The 19758-nt window shown below is 41.9% G+C and overlaps 1 protein-coding gene across 2 annotated transcripts; it reads right to left on the reverse strand.

Moving 5' to 3' along the window:
• Window positions 1-212: 212 nt before the first annotated feature.
• ada (adenosine deaminase) lies at window positions 213-19516 on the reverse strand. Of its 2 annotated transcripts, XM_056273894.1 has the most exons (11): window positions 19045-19516; window positions 13372-13433; window positions 12204-12326; window positions 10315-10458; window positions 9587-9702; window positions 7924-8048; window positions 4740-4811; window positions 3350-3451; window positions 2400-2467; window positions 2140-2269; window positions 213-1750 (listed from the first exon to the last, which is right to left on the reverse strand). In XM_056273894.1, exons 1-11 carry the CDS (start codon window positions 19087-19089, stop codon window positions 1646-1648), a joined length of 1092 nt encoding a protein of 363 aa, XP_056129869.1. In that variant the 5' UTR covers window positions 19090-19516; the 3' UTR covers window positions 213-1645. The 2 variants fall into 2 exon arrangements, with proteins under 2 accessions (XP_056129869.1, XP_056129871.1); XM_056273896.1 differs by lacking the exons at window positions 9587-9702; window positions 13372-13433; window positions 19045-19516.
• Window positions 19517-19758: the final 242 nt, after the last annotated feature.

The following is a 19758-nucleotide window of genomic DNA, read 5'->3' on the forward strand; positions in this document are numbered from 1 at the left end:
ATAAATCCATTTTGTAAAAGTAAAGGTAAATAGAAGTGCTTTTTTCACTTGGAAAAATGCGAAAGAATATTTATGAATTTAAAAATAACAAAGTGGATACATCAAATTTATGCACCTAGAAATGACATTGTTGCATTGCAGGAATTCTGAGACAAAAGGCCAGTTTATTCAGGAGGATAGCTTATTATTGTTATTATTTTGGGGAGGGGGGGTTTGTTTTTTTTTTGCCCATTTAAGCACCAGTATGCCATCCAGTGTTCAAAAGTAGGCATATATTTGGTATTGAGCTGTTTTACCTGAAGGATTTTGATAGAAATGGTGTTGGATTCTCCATGATGACCCTTTGGACAACCACGAGATTCACAACCGAAAATGCTTTCCCCCCCACATGCATTTAAGTTAAGTTTGCCTCCTGCTCCATCATGTATCCATCAACACACCTTTTTTTTCCACCACAACTGCGCCACCCACATGGTTGATCATAGTAGCTTGTTACATTCTCTTGTCAACTTGAAAAATAATATCGTTTTAACTATGGCAATGATAAATAACAAATAACCTGGTCTAACCAACAAAAATGTTAAAACTCTTGACATTTCTGTACAAAAATCACATTAAGTACTATGTAGTTGGATTTGTTTGATGGTTTTCTTTGTCCCGACAACAAGCTGTAAACAAACAATGAGGAATGTATTCTGAGCGTTGACTACGATGCCTCCCAAAGAAGGTTTCACAAGAGTGTTTATGCTGTCCAACAGTTTTGTATCTTGCAGATCACAAATTCATCCTTGCTTTGAGACATCTGGAAGACTTAAGAGAAATGTCTGCAAACTTAAAGGTAAACTAAAGAAGGAGCAAAGGAATACCGGCGTTTGCATGAAATACTGACAACGCAGTGTTCATGAAAACACAGTGGATCATGAACATATAGGTGATATGGGCTGTATTGATAATAGAAGCTATGTGATACACAATACATAGTGGCTAAAACGTTTACCGTTGGGTGCAGGCAGAGGAACGTGACAGAGGATGTCGGGTAGTGCTGCACGATTAATATCAATCTCATCGTAATCGCGATGTCAGCCTGTGCAAGTACATAACTGCAAAAGGCTGCGATTTAATGAAATAATAAAATGAGTGTGTATGAACGTCTGTTTGTGTGCAGTCTGCATATCTACGCCCATAATTAAGAGATGAGCAATCAGTCTCTGTTTAGGCAGTGAAGCGTTACATGACTGTCCGGTTTGCTGCGTGCAGACCGGAAAGAAGGACAAAATGAATACCGATGACAACAAGCGGGTTAACGCTGATGAACTGGTGGCAAAAAAAAAAAGAAAAAAAAAGCTATCTGTTATATGGCGATATTTTGGATTCAGGCTCAGCGATATTGAGCAGAAAGAGGTACTGTGTAAAACATGCACAAAGTTGCTCCATGTCGTGGCAACACGACAAATTTGTATTATTGGTATGTGTATAAATTTGTTTATTATATCGCAAATATTGTCCACAATAATCGCAATATGACCTTTTCACCAAATCATGCAGCACTAACGCCGGGGGCGAGGTACGTTTGTAAAATGATTTTTCCCTGGGTTTGCTTTGGTTTGTCGCTCAAAGCCACTTCCTCTTCACTTCAGTGCTCCCCTCAAAAGGCAGTTGTCAGTTTCATCTCATAGGCCTCATACAGTTTGTCAAGGAGGTCATCCTTCTCCCCATCAGGCAAAAAACAGGATTGAGCTGAACAGATATTCTAAAAGACAAGGGGAGTTAAGGAGACAGTAAACCACAATACTAGTTGTCTTCCAGACAGGTAATGTGACCACTTCAGTGTTAATTACATCTTAACAACATGCAAACCAAATGCAGTCCAGCTGCAGAGCTCACCGTCGGCTCCACTGTGTTTTGTGTCTTCTGTTTAAACATAACGGAGGCGTTTAAATGTGAAAAGAGTGAGATCGAATACTGTCATCTTCATATGGACTGGTATCATAAGAAGGGAGTTGAAACTAAAAATTGCAATGACTCAAAAAACAAATGAGATGCAGACTGCTGCTACCAAGGTGCCTTCTGAACTACCCCAATGACCGTGAAGAAATGGGGGCGGGGGTCTACTGTAAGTGTGTATGCTAATAGTCTCACCAGTCTTTTGAATTCCTCCTCTGTGAACCCCATGTGCTCCTGAGCGGTGCGGTAGTCTAGGTGCAGGGAAGAGTTGAAGATCAACGGGTCATCGGTGTTTAGGGAATAGTTCGCCTTATCTCTCCTGAACCTGTGCATGCAAACACAAGAGTATTGACAGCATGCTAATAAATGAAATGTAAAACCCCTTTTACGTTTCAATTCTGTTCAGCAAAAAAAAAAAAAAGAAAAGTCTGATTGGTTTGTTGATTTCAGCTCACGTGATGACAGGATGCTTGGTAAAGTCTGGATCACAGGCCCCGGTTAGTTTACTGGATATGGGACACACCTGAAACCACATGGCGGTGCACAATGAAACACTGAAATAGTTTCTGCTAAGACAGAGATAAAAAGTTTTCCGTTCTCCAAATAGAAATCCACAAGTGTCCACAAGAGAGCACTGCATCCCTGTATTATTTACAAAGACACTAAACCAAGGTTGTTTTTTTTCCTCCCAATAGAAATCCTCAAGTGTCAACATGACAGTGATCTGCATCTAATAACAGCACATATGGCTGACAGTAATTCAATATTATCATTTATCATCTTTCAAGGGTATCATATGGATATTTTCGTATCGGGATACATAATTTTGTTGTCCAAATTAATAACAATGAGAAACTGTTAACCAAAATGTCTCATAAAATGAGGTCTGAAATATCTGAGAAAGTATTTTTTGGATTTTTTTGGTTTACATTATGTCTCTATGCATGCTCAATAATCCAGATAAGAAAATCACAGAAAGGTGAATCAGTTCATGTGGACCCAATGTTTATTGAAAGAGATGAGTGATGAAACGTTTCTCTCTCAATAAACGTGTCCAGATGAACTGATCCAACTGTCTGTGATAACGCAGTTTGATTCTTAATTGTGGTATTTTTACATACATCAGCAAATATCAAGACAGATATCAATATGTAAAATCCTGGTGTGATTACTGTGATAATATAATTTTCCAAATCATTCAGCGCTAAAGTCTTAATTTTCCCAGTCATTATTACCACCACGTCACAAGTGTCCATGTTTTTCAGGCGCTCAGGGTACAGAAGTATAAAGAGATTAGATAATGGCCTCTCTCAGGCACAGTAAACCTATCAATCATAGATTAATGAGACATTATGTGGTTAGCGTTAATGACAATGGTCATCGTGCTTCTAGGGATGTGTTGTACCTCAAAGTGCATGTTCTGGGAGAGTAGTTTTTTGTACAGTTCTTGGTCCTCCAGGGTTCTGTATCCATGTCCAACACGTTCCGCTTTCAAAACCTCGACAGCCTGGTTTCACATGAGGAGGTCAAGAAGGAAGTTTAAGATGTTGGAAGCAGATGTTTACTCAGCATTACAAACAGCGTTTTTCCAGAGGCATGCTTGCCTTTACTGTCATAGCTGAACAGTTAATTTGAAGGAGGAGTGATTTCATATATGTATTATACGTAAATACACGTTGTGTTTTTTTAGAAAGGAGGAATTGTAGGCAGTGGTTGTTTTGGTAAAAAAAAAAAATCAAGGAAGACGGTGGGGGCTGGGGGGGGCAAGACCACAATAGCCTTTTTAAACCATAGTCATGGTCATACTACATATTCTGAACCATGACACATTTTTTGGAATTTTTTTTACCCCCTTTTTCTCACCAGTTGTATCTGGCCAATTACCTCACTATTCTCGAGCCTTCCCGGTTGCTGCTCCACCCCCTCTGGGCTGCAGACAACCACATGCCTCCTCCGATACATGTGGAGACACCAGCCGCTTCTTTTCGTCTGACAGTGAAGAGTTTCATGAGGGGAACGTAGCATGTGGGAGGATCACGCTATTCCCCCCAGCTCCCCCTCCCTGAACAGACGCCCCAACCGACCAGAGGAGGCGCTAGTGCAGCAACCAGGACACATACCCACATCTGGCCTCCCACCCGCAGACACGGCCAATTTTGTCTGTAGGGACACCCGACTAAGCTGGAGATAACACAGGGATTCGAACCGGTGATCCTGGTGTTGGTAGGCAACAGAATAGACCGCTATGCTACCCGGACACCCACCGTGACACATTTTCTTACAGCAAGTGTATTTCAAAACTGAGAACTCAGAGAAAACATGTCTCCAGCCTTGTGGTTTCATTTTGTGATTAGACTCCCCTTTTGCTTATGTTATAGTAGCTAGCATTTTTTGGGGTAACCTTATACACTTGACTGTGTTAATAATTCATTCTACTGCGATATTCATTCACAACAATGTCCACAAAATATCAATATGGATAGAAGTTAAATATTGATGGTAGATTTCTTTAAGTACACTCACCTTCCTTGATTAAGATATGTCACATAGTGCCACTAACTAAAAGGGAATATACCATAATGCCGAAAGGGAATATGACAGTTTTGCAAAGAGTTGGTTTTTGTCACTTTGTTTAACAGGCGATATGGCATCCCTTTGTAACTGCCCCTCAAACTGACGTATAGGGTTTTGTTTATAATCTCCATGCACTTCTTTTGCAGGCCCCAGCAAAATGAGAAAAATAATGTTTTAGGTATTCAAAGTCAAAACAAAGTGGCTCTGGACCAGGGGCTTACCTCTTTCACCACGGAGGCTGGACCCACTTCTCCTGCATGAACTGTTCTGTGGATCCCACAATGCACTGCTTCCTGTCAGCGATATCAGTCATGGAACATATCAGCAATCAAATGACCTAGCCAAACATCTGGTTTTTCTATCACTCATACTATAGTCTCTGCAGTTTTTTATTCCAAAAGTTTTTTTTTGTACTAAAAATATTTTATTTTGAGTCAGAGGGAAAATGGAAAGCAACTAACAGTGTGATGCAGCATTATATAACAACAAAATACTCTTTAGTAGATTTTATTTGTTTGAGAAGCTACTTTGTGTTACACAGGCCTACAATCTGTAAGATTGTGAAGATCCGATAATCAGTTCTGGCTGTTTTATTCCTCGATGTTTGTGATTTTTAATCCTTTTTTTTTTAGATGTTCTTTTTATTTTATTCTGTATTTCTTACTCAACATCTTTATGCCTTTTGTAAAGTGCTTTGAATTGTCTTGTGTATGAATTGTGCAACACAAACTTGCCTCACCTTGATTAAAATTACATTATGTGCTGAGTATAAAAGATTACTTTAACCATATTATCTTTTCCCATTGTCCACCGGACTAAATCGAGATCATGTTGTTCCTTTAAGTTATATTCAGCCTTTAGCGGAGCAAGTGAGCTTTGTCTCGTCTATGGTGAGTGTAATCTTATGAGTGGCAACAGTATGTGGAGATAATGGATAATGTAATTAGCAAGATAACTCTTGATATTAGTGTGGACTTTGCTCTGAGAGATTGGCAACTCCGTTAATAATTGAAACAGATTTTCTTGTCTTCCATTATGTCTGATCTTTGTTAACGCTGAAGAGATGCCAGAGGCTGCACAAAGAGGACACACCGAATGAACCGCCATTAAATATTTAGTGTGAACCAGTGCTTCAGATTTTTTTCACCATTTTAGACACACCTACCCGCAGTGCAAGACCACCGTGCAGCTTCAGTTTCTATTATGTCAAAGTTACAAGAAACCAAAATGAAGACGTGTTAAGGTGAAGGATGAGGTGCTGTTCCTGTGACTACAGAATAATAATAAAAGAGAAATGTACTGGGGAAAGAATTTGAATAAAAGCTTGGATGAGGCATAGAACAGATCTTTTTTAATTTTTTTTAATTGAATTATATTATAGGCAGGCTGGGGGGTGTCTGGTGCTTCTTGAAAGGTTTATGCCTCAGTTCAAGAGAGAGGAAAAATCAAGAGTCATGCCAAACTTGTTAAGTGTTTTGCCACGATTATGTAATGCTATTAATATTATTGCACAAAAGGGACAGTGAGTTAGAATACAAAACATCCACAAACTTTTCCGATACTGTCCTTTTACATACTTAAGCAACAGCTTGGAGAATATGTGGTGGTCATGGACAGCTTATTGAGATACTGACCTGTTGTGTGCCTCTATCAGCTCACATGCAGCAGTTAAGATTAGTGGGGCTTTAACATCATTATGAAACTGAAGAGCAGGGAGACTCAAAAGAAAATATTATTCTATAGTGTTTACTGCACTCATCCACACCAAAACACTGACCTTTAAAGTAGGACTGGGCAATATATCGATACTGTATCGATATCATGATATGTAACTAGATATCATCTGGGATTTTGGATATCATAATATCGTGATATGGTTTAAGTGTTGTCTTCTCCTGGTTTTAAAGGCTGCATTACAGTAAAGAGATGCAATTTTCTGAACTGACTAGACTGTTCTAGCTGTTATATTTTTTACCCACTTAGTTATTATATAGGCATTACTGATGATTATTCATCAACAATCTGATTGTGTAAATGTTTTGTGAAAGCACCAATAGTCATCCCCACTATATTGTCAGAATATCGATATCGACGTATTTGGTCCAAAAAATATCGAGATATTTGATTTTGTCCATATAGCCCAGCCCTACTTTAAAAATCAACATACATAATCTCTCTGAAGAAAAGGGTCAACTATAACTTGGTGTGATGCAAGTGGTCACACATGAAGAATTTCTTGTGTTTTCAGCTTTGCACCTGTGTGCACTATCACTGAAAAGAGGCTCATTCAATTCATTCATGAAAGCAAAGCTTCCTTAAATTTGTTTAACTGGTATTTTTTGGCTTGTCAGTGGCTATGGATGACATAGTAAAAACTTCAGGGTTTATAATCATAAGGGCTCTTAATTTGGATTCATGCCACCAATGATAGTGAGTAAAGCATCTAGCTTATTAACTGAGTCAAGAATGTCATTATTATTAGAAGAGAAATGTACTTCATTGTCAGTTTTACGCTAGGCCAACTGAAGTTTATCCTTTGCATATCCTACCTATCTATCCAAACACATAGCTCCCTACACAAATGCATTTCTTTGGAGGGGTCGGAGCGCAGGGTCAGCCACAGTGCTGTGCCCCTGGAGCAGTTTTTGGGGTTCTGTGCCTTGCTCAAGGGCACCTTGGCAGAGATGGTGGGTACCATAGATATTAAGGCATATTAAGGGTAGTAGAAGTAGTACTGATAACGGCAGTAGGAGCAGAACTAGTGATGGTGGTTGTAGAAGTAGAAGTAGTCGTAGTAGTAGCAGTAGTAAAGTTGATGGTGTTATTAGTAGTTGTAATAGTAGTTAATACAGGCAAAAACTGAATTTGCCACATGTGTTTGGTTGTTAGATGATTATCTAATCATACAGAAGAAAGGCACATGAAACAAAAAATACAATGTAATGACCCAAATGTCAAAATGAAGTACCAACAGCTGGCATTTACTTTTGTTGAGAAGCTACTTTCCTCAGTGAATGAGGCTGCAGGTGAAGACACCCATTCAATAACACCTTTCTTTTGGTGCCTTTTGAATGTGTCATCACGCCCCCTGTGGCCTCCCCACAAAATAAACGACTTGACTTCCCCTCAAAACATCACAACTGAAGAAGTCAATCGGATGACCGGCGAAACATTTTCAAATCTACAGTGACAGTCCAGTGCATGTTCTTACTTTGTTTTGACATTGTATATTCCTGGATGACTGATATGAATATATGCTGACAAGGTGTCCCAGATATTTTATTCTTTTTTTTATGTCCATCCATCCATCCATCCATCCATTATCCAAACCGCTTATCCAACTTGGACTTTTTTATGTCCTACGTACCAAATTGTTGTTACATTGTGTTGCAAAGCACTACTCACCTCATAGGCTTTCCTATGCCCTGGGTAGGCTTCACAGTTGAGGGACTCATCACCTGCCAAGTCAATGGCCACTACGCCCTCCTTTCGGTACTTTTTACACAGCTCTACTACTTCCATGGACCAGCCTGCAGAATTAGACACGTACGTGTTACAAGATGCAAAACAGTGTGTGGTAGAGATCACACCAAGTCAACACTCATATACAAGTAATAATGAACATAAACGCATTATCTGCCTGGAGATGATGGTGTATAAGTGAAATGGACGGATACAGTCAAACCCTGCGCTTACAAGTCGCTGTCGCCTAGCTGTTGCTTGCAGCCAGCTTGTGGGCAATGCTAAAGTAGTTTTGAAGAAGTGGGCTACAAATGTATTGACAGATGCACAAACATAGCATTCCACAATGAATATAGCAAAGATATAAATATAACATATAAATATAAAATATAATATATATTTATTAGTATAACAATTTTATTTTTTTGAAAATTGATGCATTTCCTGTCAATACATTTGTAGCCCACTTCTTCAAAAGCTATGTTAGCAATGCCCGCAAGCTAGCTGCAAGTGACAACTAGGCGACAGTGACGTGGCGACAAAGTCACTGCCGGTGTGAGCGCAGAGTAAGAATGATGCTTCGCTACACTGCCACTATGAAAAGCACTGCCAGACTTTACTCCACAACACACAATATAACAGTGTCATCACAACAGCATTTAAATGGTCAAGAGTAGTAGGAAGGTCAGAGGTTTATTCAGGATTCAGCTGTGTATATGCTTTTTATATTCTGAGCATAAATAACCTCGAATAAATAAAAAGAGAACATCAAAAATAGTATTGTGGAAACAGGGTTGTACACTGATTCCAAAAGTAAAGAGGGTAAGATCTATACATGCCTCATCATCCTAGGTTATTAGGTATTTTAGGGTTAGGCTTCTTAAAATCGTAATATGAGTGTATCTGGGTTATGGGTGGCAGATAACTTTTGCAACTGAAAAATATTGTACAGTCAATATGATATTGAAACATTAATATGGGTTATTAATCTGGGTTACGCAAACAAACTGTGTAACACTCTGGGTGTGTAAACATACTTGTCAAACACTGAAAAGCAGAATCAAATTACATACAGGGGAATATTTTGCAAAGAAATGCATTCCGGAAACAAATTTTGTAAATTTAGAGTATAATGTCTAAAACAGATATCCGCTGGTAAATCAGGACGTCTCTCTTAAATAAATAACATCTGCATTCCCTCAGGGATATTTTTTTGAGTGATAGATACGGCACAGAATATGCAGTAGTACAACAATAAGAGCTACAGACAGCCTTTCTGCTATTCAACAAATGTGTAATGCCCCACACTGGCTGTAATGTGATTAAAGTCAAAATATGAACTCCTAAAGGCGAAAGAAACTCGGCACACTTGCCACTGAACACAGCACTACACATCATTGTACTATTAGTGCCACTTCTGCTATAAGAGAATACAACATTGAAAATGATGGCACATTACATCAGCGTGCATTGTTTTGCCTATCCAGCCACTTATCTAAAAATGAACTGGGAGGCAGAGCAGGAAGAGAGTGAGGAGGAGGAAATCTTATACAGCAACACTGTTTAGCCAGACAGGAGCGTGAATGGGAGCATGAACAATCATTACTTGGCATGTGGCGCATGCAGCATAGAATGGACCTGGCTTTGATATGGAAGGCCATCTCCCCTTCTCTCAGGCCCTCGTTCACCAGGTGCACCACCTCATCTGGGCTCAAGTCACCCCTGGTGCAGAACAGAAGGAAACAAGGATACAGGCAGGCTGCATCAACATGCAAATTTAAGTATCTTGGCAATAACAACATAACATACAGTTGGGGGCGTCCGGATAGCGTAGCAGTCCATTCTGTTGCCTACCAACATGGGGATCACTGGTTTGAATCCCCGTGTTACCTCCGGCTTGGTTGGGTGTCCCTACAGACACAATTGGCTGTGTCTGCGGGTGGGAAGCCAAATGTGGGTGTGGGTCCTGGTCGCTGCACTAGCGCCTCCTCTGGTTGGTTGTGGCGCCTTTTCAGGGGGGAGGGGAAACTGGGGGGAATAGTGTGATCCTCCCATGTGCTACGTTCCCCTGGCAAAACTCCTCACTGTCAGGTGAAAAGAAGCGGCTGGTGACTCCAGATGTATCGGAGGAGGCATGTGGTAGTTTGCAGCCCTCCGCGGATCGGCAGAGGGGGTGGAGCAGAGACCGGGACAGCTTGGAAAATAGGGTAATTGGCCAAGTACAATTGGGGAGAAAAAGGGGGAAAAAAACCAAACAAACAAACAAACAAAAAAATCAAACCATACAGTCCTGTATAGTATAATTCAAATATCCATGTTAAGGCACAAACGTACTCTTTCTGGTCCCATGGGATCGGTTCCACTTGAGTGTTGGCCAGGAGGTGCGGACTGTATCTGACCTCGACATAAATCACTCCCTCCTTGGCTTTGTCCTCCACAAACTCATAGGCTATCCTCTTGATGGCCTCCCTGTCGCCACTAACATAAGGAAGAGCAAAGTACAGAGAAAACTGCATTGCGTAGTTAATTCAGCTATGTTGTCCAGACAAATGCATTTGCCGCAACTGACAAATTGGCTGGTCTAGTATGACATTACACAATGTTTCAAAATAAGGAGTATTTTGTGAACAATAAATCTGATCTAAATCAAAAAACACATGCACAAACCTAAACACATATGCAAACACCCACCGGAAGCACATACATAAAAGAACATGCCAGAGTTGTGAAGAGCTGACTGTAAAATTTTTAACACATTTGACAAGTCTCCTTTATTTCAGTGGCATTTATTTCAAATTGATGCAATTTGGAGTGTATCTCACATTCTTTTATTCGAGATACCCTCAACTGCTTTCTGACAACATCTATCCCTCTTTTCATGCCTTCTTCTTGACCAGGACTAGGAAAAGGTCATTTCATCATAATCACAACTCCGTTTCCCCTTTTCTTTCACAGTTTCTAACCTCCCCCCATCACATGACACAGAATAATGCTGCTTCCAGCATTTACATGGGAAGTGAATGCTTGTCACACAGGCCTCAATGCCTGTTGTTCTCTCCCACTAACACCCCCCCCCGCACCCATTTACCCATCCACAGAAATCCCACAACAATCCCACATGAACTAAACTTAGCTAGCAACCTCCCTATGTTGTTGAACCAATACTGCTCACAAGGCTTTCAAGAGGCTTGATAATGGTTCATTCAGCAGGAGAGTCATCGCTACCCGGCGACTAAAGGCCATTGCTGTTGAATGTAGGGACATTGAGCTATTGAAAGATTGTTTCTTTTCTATACAGTCCAGAACCATCACTGGAGGAGCAATTGTTTTAATTATAAGACAGGGTGATGAAGGAAGAAGACGCTCCTAAAAAAACAAAACAAGCAAACCCCCCCGACTACTTCTCTAGTGTGAATGGTGTGATTGATGCTGGTCACCTGGCTTGGATCCTGGGCTTTTCCAGTGGCATCCTGACACTGCTTGGCATCCTCCTCATCATATTTTTCATATATCTTATAATTCTATTATAATTATGTTACCCTCTTTCAGTGTTGTATTCTGTAAATTGTGTAAACACAACATCCATTGCACGTCTGTCTTGGGAGAGAGATCCCTCCTCTGTTGCTCTCCTTGAGGTTTCTTCCTACTTTTTCTCCCTGTTAAAAGTTTTTTTTTAAGGAGTTGTTCCTTATCAGATGAGAGGGTCTAAGGGTAGAATGTTCTGTTGCTGTAAAGCCCCCCGAGGCAAATTTGTAATTTGCGATAATGGGCTATACAAATAAAATTGACTTGACTTGGCTAGCCAGTTTGCCAAGGCAATGCGTCTCAAAAATGGCGCGTTTCTGGCCGGCATGAATCACATTTAAAATCAACCTCCCGATGTGCTACAGAAATGCACTGCGTAATCCCAGTGTATCTAAGAACTCGGTTCAGCCAGTCGCTAACAGACTAAGCCTTTATGCTGTCATGCTAACGTGGAAGCTTCTCAAGTGTGCTACCTAAACAAAACCTTGTGATGATAAAATGGTATGAATGGACTTTCACCCTGAACTTAGACCTTGCTAGAGGTCTATGATAGTAAATTACTAAAGCTGTGGGCCCTTACATAGCTCTCTGACACACTCTGTACTGCAAGGGTAACACCTTTGTTAATAATGAAACCAAACCAATAAAGGGGAGAAGTCAGCATTTCATTGTAATTCATTGCTCCCGTTTAGACTTACGCAATAACGTGCATGTACTCTGCGAACTTGCCAAGGAACTCCGTGAGGGTGGCTGGCTTTTGAACGATAATGATCTGTGTCATCTCCTCTTCGGTATCTGCAGGAAGACGGATGCCCCGTCTCCTAGTAGACAAAGATGAGAAAAAGGTTTAAAATAAAAAAACGGTTTGCAAAGAGTAAAGTGTACAAACTCAGTCTCACATAATAAGGGTGTGTAGTAACCGCCTTCAGTAGGATCTGCACACTCATGGGCCAAACTGAACAGAAAGTTGTATTCTCTGTGTGCCATATTGAAGTTTTTTTTGTTGTCCCCACCCCCCTTTTCTCCCCAATTGTACTTGGCCAATCGCCCCGCTCTTCTGAGCCATCCCAGTCGCTGTCCCACCCCCTCTGCCGATCCGGGGAGGGCTGCAGACTACCACATGTCTCCTCTGATACATGTGGAGTCGCCAGCTGCTTTTTTTCACCTGACAGTGAGGAGTTTCACCAGGGGGATGTAGCGCGTGGGAGGATCACGCTATTCCCCCCAGTTCCCCCTTCCCCCTGAACTGAATTGAACAAATGCCCCGACCGACCAGAGGAGGCGGTAATGCAGCGACCAGGAGACATACCCACATCCGGTTTCCCACCCGCAGACACGGCCAGTTGTAGTTGTGTCTGTAGAGATGCCTGACCAAGCCAGAGGCAACACGGGGATTCGAACCCGCAATCCCCATGTTGGTAGACAACGGAATAGACCACCACGCTACCTGGACACCCTGGCATATTGAAGTTTAAACCAACCAATTTTGCAGTGAAATATTGAATAAATAAATAAAAAAATCAAGAGCTGTACAGAAATCCAACGCAGTGGGAGCCCTTAATTATGCAACCATTAATTCAACCAATGGTGGCAATTTGCACCAAGTATAGACTTGCTACACATATAGATTTCACAGAAATAACTCACTTTTTTTTACCTTATCAAACATTCATAACAAATAAAACCTAATGCACATGTGATGTGTTTAATACCACCAGACAACAGTACAACTAAAACTAAAAGTAAGCACAACGAGGGCATCAAAATAAGCACAGGCAGAGGTTAGCTGCCTTATCTTACCGAAACATCTGTAAATGAATCTCAGTATGAACAAAGTATTTCAAAATGGACGGTAGACTGACTCACTTGGCGACCTCAAGTATGGTCGACACTCTGATGGCGCCATCGAGATGCACATGCAGCTCCACCTGCGGATGAGAAAAGGACATGTTGACTAAACAATTAATGTAATCACCATATTCAACCTGGTATATATTCAACTGCATGTCGACCTGTTCAGCTGGGAGAACCTCAAAAAGTTATTCATCAGTTGAAAAAAAAACAATAAAAAGCAATTAAGGATACAAGGATGCTCCTGTTTTTCTATACCCAAAGTCATGTGAAGAGTTTGGGCAGTTCATTGTATAAAGCTATAGATCTCCAGCGAAGAGCTTTGACCGAGCAGTTGCCCCTGAAGATGTTACTGTGTTCGGTCATTTTGACTCATCAGTCACTGTTTGATTCATCTTTATTCTTAAACACAGGCTATAAAAGAATCAGCCACACATGTCACAGTGACACACAAAGTAGTCTCTTGTTCATTTTCTGCAACAGATACTACATCTTGACAACACTGGCTGGATTACAAATGTACTTTCTTCTCCATTTGGCTGAGCATCAGATGTGTTTATCTGCATGTCACGTTTGTTTGGACCATCCTAGACCACAGGAATGACGTTGGTTTCATGCATCGCTTCACAAAAAGTCCCAAGATCACTGAAATTCAACCATGTCCACAGTATCAAACCTAGTTCACTCATCACTGCTATTTTCTCTTCCAATTTTACACACATTGCTCTTCATTCTTGACTCTCGACAACAACGGGCCAATTTTCCACACTGATATCAGAAATTGGTCTCTGTTTAGAGGATTTCTTTTTGAGACATAGTACTTGTTTTTTCTGGAGACTTCCCCATTGAGTTTTGGAGGGATACATAACACAGCAGCTGTCCATATTCAATGACCATAGTTACAGCCCTCCATTCCATTCCATCCATTATCCGAACCGCTTGTCCTGCTCTCAGGGTCGCAGGGATGCTGGAGACTATCCCAGCAGTCATTGGGCAGCAGGCTGGGAGGCACCCTGGACAGGCCACCAGGCCATCACACAGGGCCGACATACACACACGCACACACACACATACACACACGTTCATACCTAGGGATAATTTGGTATGGCCAATTCACCTGACCTACATGTCACTGGACTGTGAGAGGAAACCGAAGCCCCCAGAAGAAACCCACGCAGACATGAGAAGAACACGCAAACTCCACACAGAGGATGAACTGGGATGACTAACCAAGGTTAGACTACCCGTGGGCTCAAACCCAGGACTTTCTTTGCTGTGAGGCGACCGCGCTAACCACTGCGCCACCGTGCCGCCCATAGTTATAGCATTTACATTTTATTTTACTTGGGGTGCATTTTTGAAATTGTGGCTGTTGCAGCTAGAAAAGCGCTATAAAAAGTGCAACTTCATTGATTGATTTACAGTGACGCTTTGGTAAAATAGCTGTATTTTAGCACACATATTGCTGGCACCATGTGTGAATTAAAAATATTCAGAGTTTGGGGGCGTCTGGGTGGCGTCGCAGGCTATTCCGTTGCCTACCAACACGGGGACTGCCGGTTCGAATCCGTGTTACTTCCAGCTTGGTCAGGCGTCCCTACAGACACAGTTGGCCGTGTCTGCGGGTGGGAAGCCAGTTGTGGGTATGTGTCCTGGTCACTGCACTAGCGCCTCCTCTGGCCGGTCGGGGCAGCTGTTTGGGGGGAGGGGGAACTGGGGGGAATAGCGTGATCCTCCCATGCGCTACGTCTCCCTGGCAAAACTCATCACTGTCAGGTGAAAAGAAGCAGCTAGCGACTCCACATGTATCAGAGAAGGCATGTGGTAATCTGCAGCCCTCCCCGAATTGGCAGAGGAGGTGGAGCAGCAACCGGGACTGCTCAGAAGAGTTGGGTAATTGGTCAGATACAATTGGGAGAAAACGGGTTTTTTTTATTATTATATATATATATATTATACAGAGTCCATTATCAGACACTTTGGTCACTCACAGAATTTTACTGCCATTCATCTGGAAATCATCATTCTGACTGATTACTTTGAACAGGCATTCCTGTCATATTCTTAGTGGGCATGGCAGTTAGTGTGCCAGAAAATTCAATGTATTAACTGAATTTTAAGGAATCTCTTCTATCAGCGTTTTCCTTGATGATCTGGAAAGGGCAAAAGACAATATAAATCAAGATACAGATCATTCATAACCTTCCCTTCTTGCAATACCAAATAAGACATGACACTTTTATATGTGAAACTAATTTGTCTTCGACAGCATTGAGAAAAGTCATGTTCGCAGCAGTTATGCTGGGGACTGCATGAAAACAGTTTCATAAGACATTTTAGAAAACAGCAGGAATCACCATGTGAGAGAAACCACTTCAGCATGGAGTCGGGTGGAGTGGATGTGAACATGGAATAAACGCCTGAAGCAGCTCTTTAACGAGCAGATGCACATTCCTGTAACTTCCTCAAGTCACAACACATCACAGCTTTTTTTTTTCATATCCACATATGTCAATTATTTTTCTTTTTCATTTAATAAAATTAATCTAAGCAGAGAGTGTGCACTTGTGAGAATTTGCCCCGTCAGTGGGTAAGTTACTGTCATGACAAAATGCCAAGACACCCCGCTCTCCATTCCATTCCCATTCCATTATCCAAGCCGCTTATCCCAGTCAGGGTCGTGGGGATGCTGGAGCCTATATAAGTGCCTTATATTCCTTGAAAATGTTCCTGACCTAAATTCCTTTTCAGATGTACACAATAACACATACTCTACTCCTTAATGTAACCTACCTAATCTCATATTTTTACCATAAACATGAATCAAGCAGACCTGCAATGAAACGTTACAATTTTCATGGAAACCGACTTGCCTGTCTGTGGGCTATGGGACAGGTTCAGGCCTCCACATAATGAACCGTTGCTCAAAACATCTCTTTCTATTGACCTTGGAAATCAGTGCCTATTCATGTGTGAGTAGAGATGTGTGTGTGTGTGTCAGTAAGAATGAAAGATGGATGGGAAGAATGTTGATAAAGAGACAGAAAGAGACCAAAGAAGGAGAAATGGTAGATGTTTTTTACATTAAATATCTTCATTAACATGTAATGTATTTGGATGTATTGTTGATACTATGCATATACAGCGGCCATCAATTTTGTTTACTTTCATTTGTTTTGTGTACAAGCCTGTTTTAAGATGTGTCAGTGTACCAATGACCATTTACAGACAGGGAACAGCTGCTAAACTCATTTGTTTGAAGGCTGAACATCAAGTTCAGGATGTCCTCTGGCTTTCTGCTGTGCCATTATGTATCTTGGCCATTGTTAAAGTGACTACAGCCAGAAAGGAATTTCAAACCTGGGCGCCTGATCTCTCTTTGCGAAGACTTTTCTTGATGTGTATTCATTTACAAACACAATATCGTCCAACAATCCCTGTGCATTCAAGCATTCTCTAGCATTCAAACTAGACAATTCAGACAATTAGCCAATGTGCTAATGCATGTCCTGACACAACGTGCAAACAGGATTCATAGTAGAGGACATTAGGTTATGTTGTCTTGAATTCACTGGCCCATCTCACCGACAGCATTTTTTACTATGCAAGCTAAACCCGCTATGTGAGGGTTGAGTGTGTGAATGTAGGCATGCCATTGACATTATCAAGTGAGCACCTTCTGCCACTGAGATTTAGATGAGTTAAGCCCACAACACCTCAATAAGGATCATCATGCTGTATTCCAGCATCCTGGAACCACCCATTAGCCATTATCCCAACCGCTTATCCTGCTCTCAGGGTCATGGGGAGGCTGGAGCCTATCCCAGCAGTCATTGGGCGGTAGGCAGGGAGACACCCTGGCCAGGCCGCCAGGCCATCCCACATCCTGGAACCAAGCACTTCCAAACCCTCTCTCAGCAAACTATGCACGAGTTAACTATTACCTGTACTGAATGAAGTTAACACATACATTTATTGGCCATACTCACTTCAATCCAAAGCATGATTACCAGTGGGCCTTAGCCTTATCCTCCTCCACATCCCAGCAGACAATGGGAGGAAGGTAGAGAGATGCCTCCTGAACCGGTCGCCAGTTCATTGCGGGGTTCACACATACACTCATTCATACACCATTCATACCTATGTCCAATGTTGAGTCTCCATTTCACCTAACATGTGTTCCTTCACACTGATGCACAAAAGTGGAGGAAAACCTTGAAGGAAACCCACATGGACATAGACATAACATGAAGCTTCACAGAGAGGGGCTTGCATCAAACTCCCTTGCTGTCTTGGGCTTTGAGGCAAAAGCGCTAACCACTAAACCATCTGTGCACCTTGGATGATCAATCTGGGAATGTTGTTGACACAGAAGATGACCCCAAAAAAAACAAAAAACTAGTTTCATTTATTCTACAGCCACATCTTAAGGACTGTACTTTTAATGAGCATATCTCTCTGCTGCCCCTCCCTGAAATTGTTCATCTCACTCAGCAGTGCATTGCTGTCACAGTCAGTTTGTTGTAAAACGACAAATGGGAAATATAGATGCTCTCGTCATACATCTCCTCTCATTTTATCTCTCTCTCACTCTTTATGTTCTCAATCTTTCTAGTTCTCTCTGGATGCCCCCCCGCCCCCCTTATCAGTGGTGTGCCTTGGGGCCCACTCTGCTGACTCGGTCTGTAACCAGACTCCAAAGGGCACTAGTGAATACAGTGTACCGCCTGCTGCTCCTATAATAAACAATAATAAATGGCAATCATAAGTGGAATTGAAAGTTCATCTCTGTAAGTGACATGCTGACTGATCTTCTAATTTCCATCAGACCAAAATGGACTGATGATGGTAGGTCAAAGCACGTGTGTATACTTTTCAGTGCAGTTTTTATGTGACTATTGAGCATGCATAAAGGCATTTGGACTCATTTCGGCGAGGACTGCCTTACACTTGTACGCGAGTACGAGCGAACGGCGCGTTCTCCCTCTATAAACGCTGTGTCCGGATGAACTGATTCAAATTTCTTTGCTTTTCTTACCTGGATTATTGAGCATGCGTAATGACATTTTTATATGATTTTTACTGCATCAAACAGCGCTTGCCCGTCATCACAGCCATCAGACCAGTTAGTAAAAAAAAAAATCCAGCAAAATGAATCGCCGCCGTTGCATAAACCAGGTTGCAGGTGCATCCTTTCAACCGTCAGCGCAGAATAGAGTTAAACAGCCTGTTACACATCGTGCGGTTGGAGTCAGAAGTCAGTACGGCCAACTGGGAACCTGCCACTTTCACCAGTCCTTTCAAGCAAACGTGTGATGGCGGAAGGATGCACCGGCTCAGACGTCCCATACGTTAGGCGTGCAACCTTGCCGCTGTGTGGCACTGCAACCGAACCGGCCGCATCGTGGGCAAAACAGAAGAGCGACACCTTTCACAACGCAAACTGTGGACCAAGAGCCTGCCTTCTTGTGAAAATTATAAATAGATACAAAAGTGGAATCTATTCATTTTAAAAGTGAGGTTTTAGGCCTACCCCTACAGGAAAATGTACATTATTCTAATAATGATTGCGACCGCACAGAATTTTAAAAAAGAAAAAAAAGAAAAAAAAGAAGATATCAACGTACTTCAGTTTTGAGCGATTAACGACAACGACCGTACTGTATAACATTGTGAAACACAGCCTACCTTTGGTTTGTTGAACACCACTTGTTCGTGGAAGTGTGTGGCCATATTGCAGAGCCGCTGTCCGTGCCGCTCAGACTGCTGATAGTACTGAATGAGTGGCTGGACTTGAACCGTCTCCCCGTTAAGAAGGCCGAAGCCGATCGCATTACTTTTATATACGTAGGCCTCGCGGACACGCCTTTCAAACCACCCAAAGCGAAAAACGCCGCCGGTGTACAAGATCTCACAGACAAGTGCCAATGTTAACACGAACACGCCACAATTTGTATGAGGAAAACCGCAGATCGCGTGTCACCACAGGACGCGGGTTGGAGCGCGTCTGCGCGTAGCGGCAGCAGCTTTCTATCCATATGTTTGGAGATTCACCACAGAGCTAATTCAATTGTGTCGAGCCTTCTTAAGGAAAGCAAAAACAAATCCAGCGGGATTATATATGTTTCAGTGATGACTGAAAAGGCCTGCGCCTATTTTGGGTGGGTGTAAACACTGGTGTGGATTATGAATTTCACTTGTGTGCAGGGCAGGATGGGGGGGGGGGGGACCCCAACGATGACTTCCTTCACCAGGATGTTATTTTCCAGTCTGGTTGGAAAGAGTCGCCCATGTGTACGGTTTAATGTTTTACCTGCCGGGTGCCACCGATCAGACATTGACTTCACTTGTTTAGTTTAGCTTTTTGTTTTATTTCCACAAACGCTTCTTGGAGATCTGTGT

The sequence above is a fragment of the Lampris incognitus genome, chromosome 2, assembly GCF_029633865.1.
Source record: "Lampris incognitus isolate fLamInc1 chromosome 2, fLamInc1.hap2, whole genome shotgun sequence".
Lineage (NCBI taxonomy): Eukaryota > Metazoa > Chordata > Actinopteri > Lampriformes > Lampridae > Lampris > Lampris incognitus.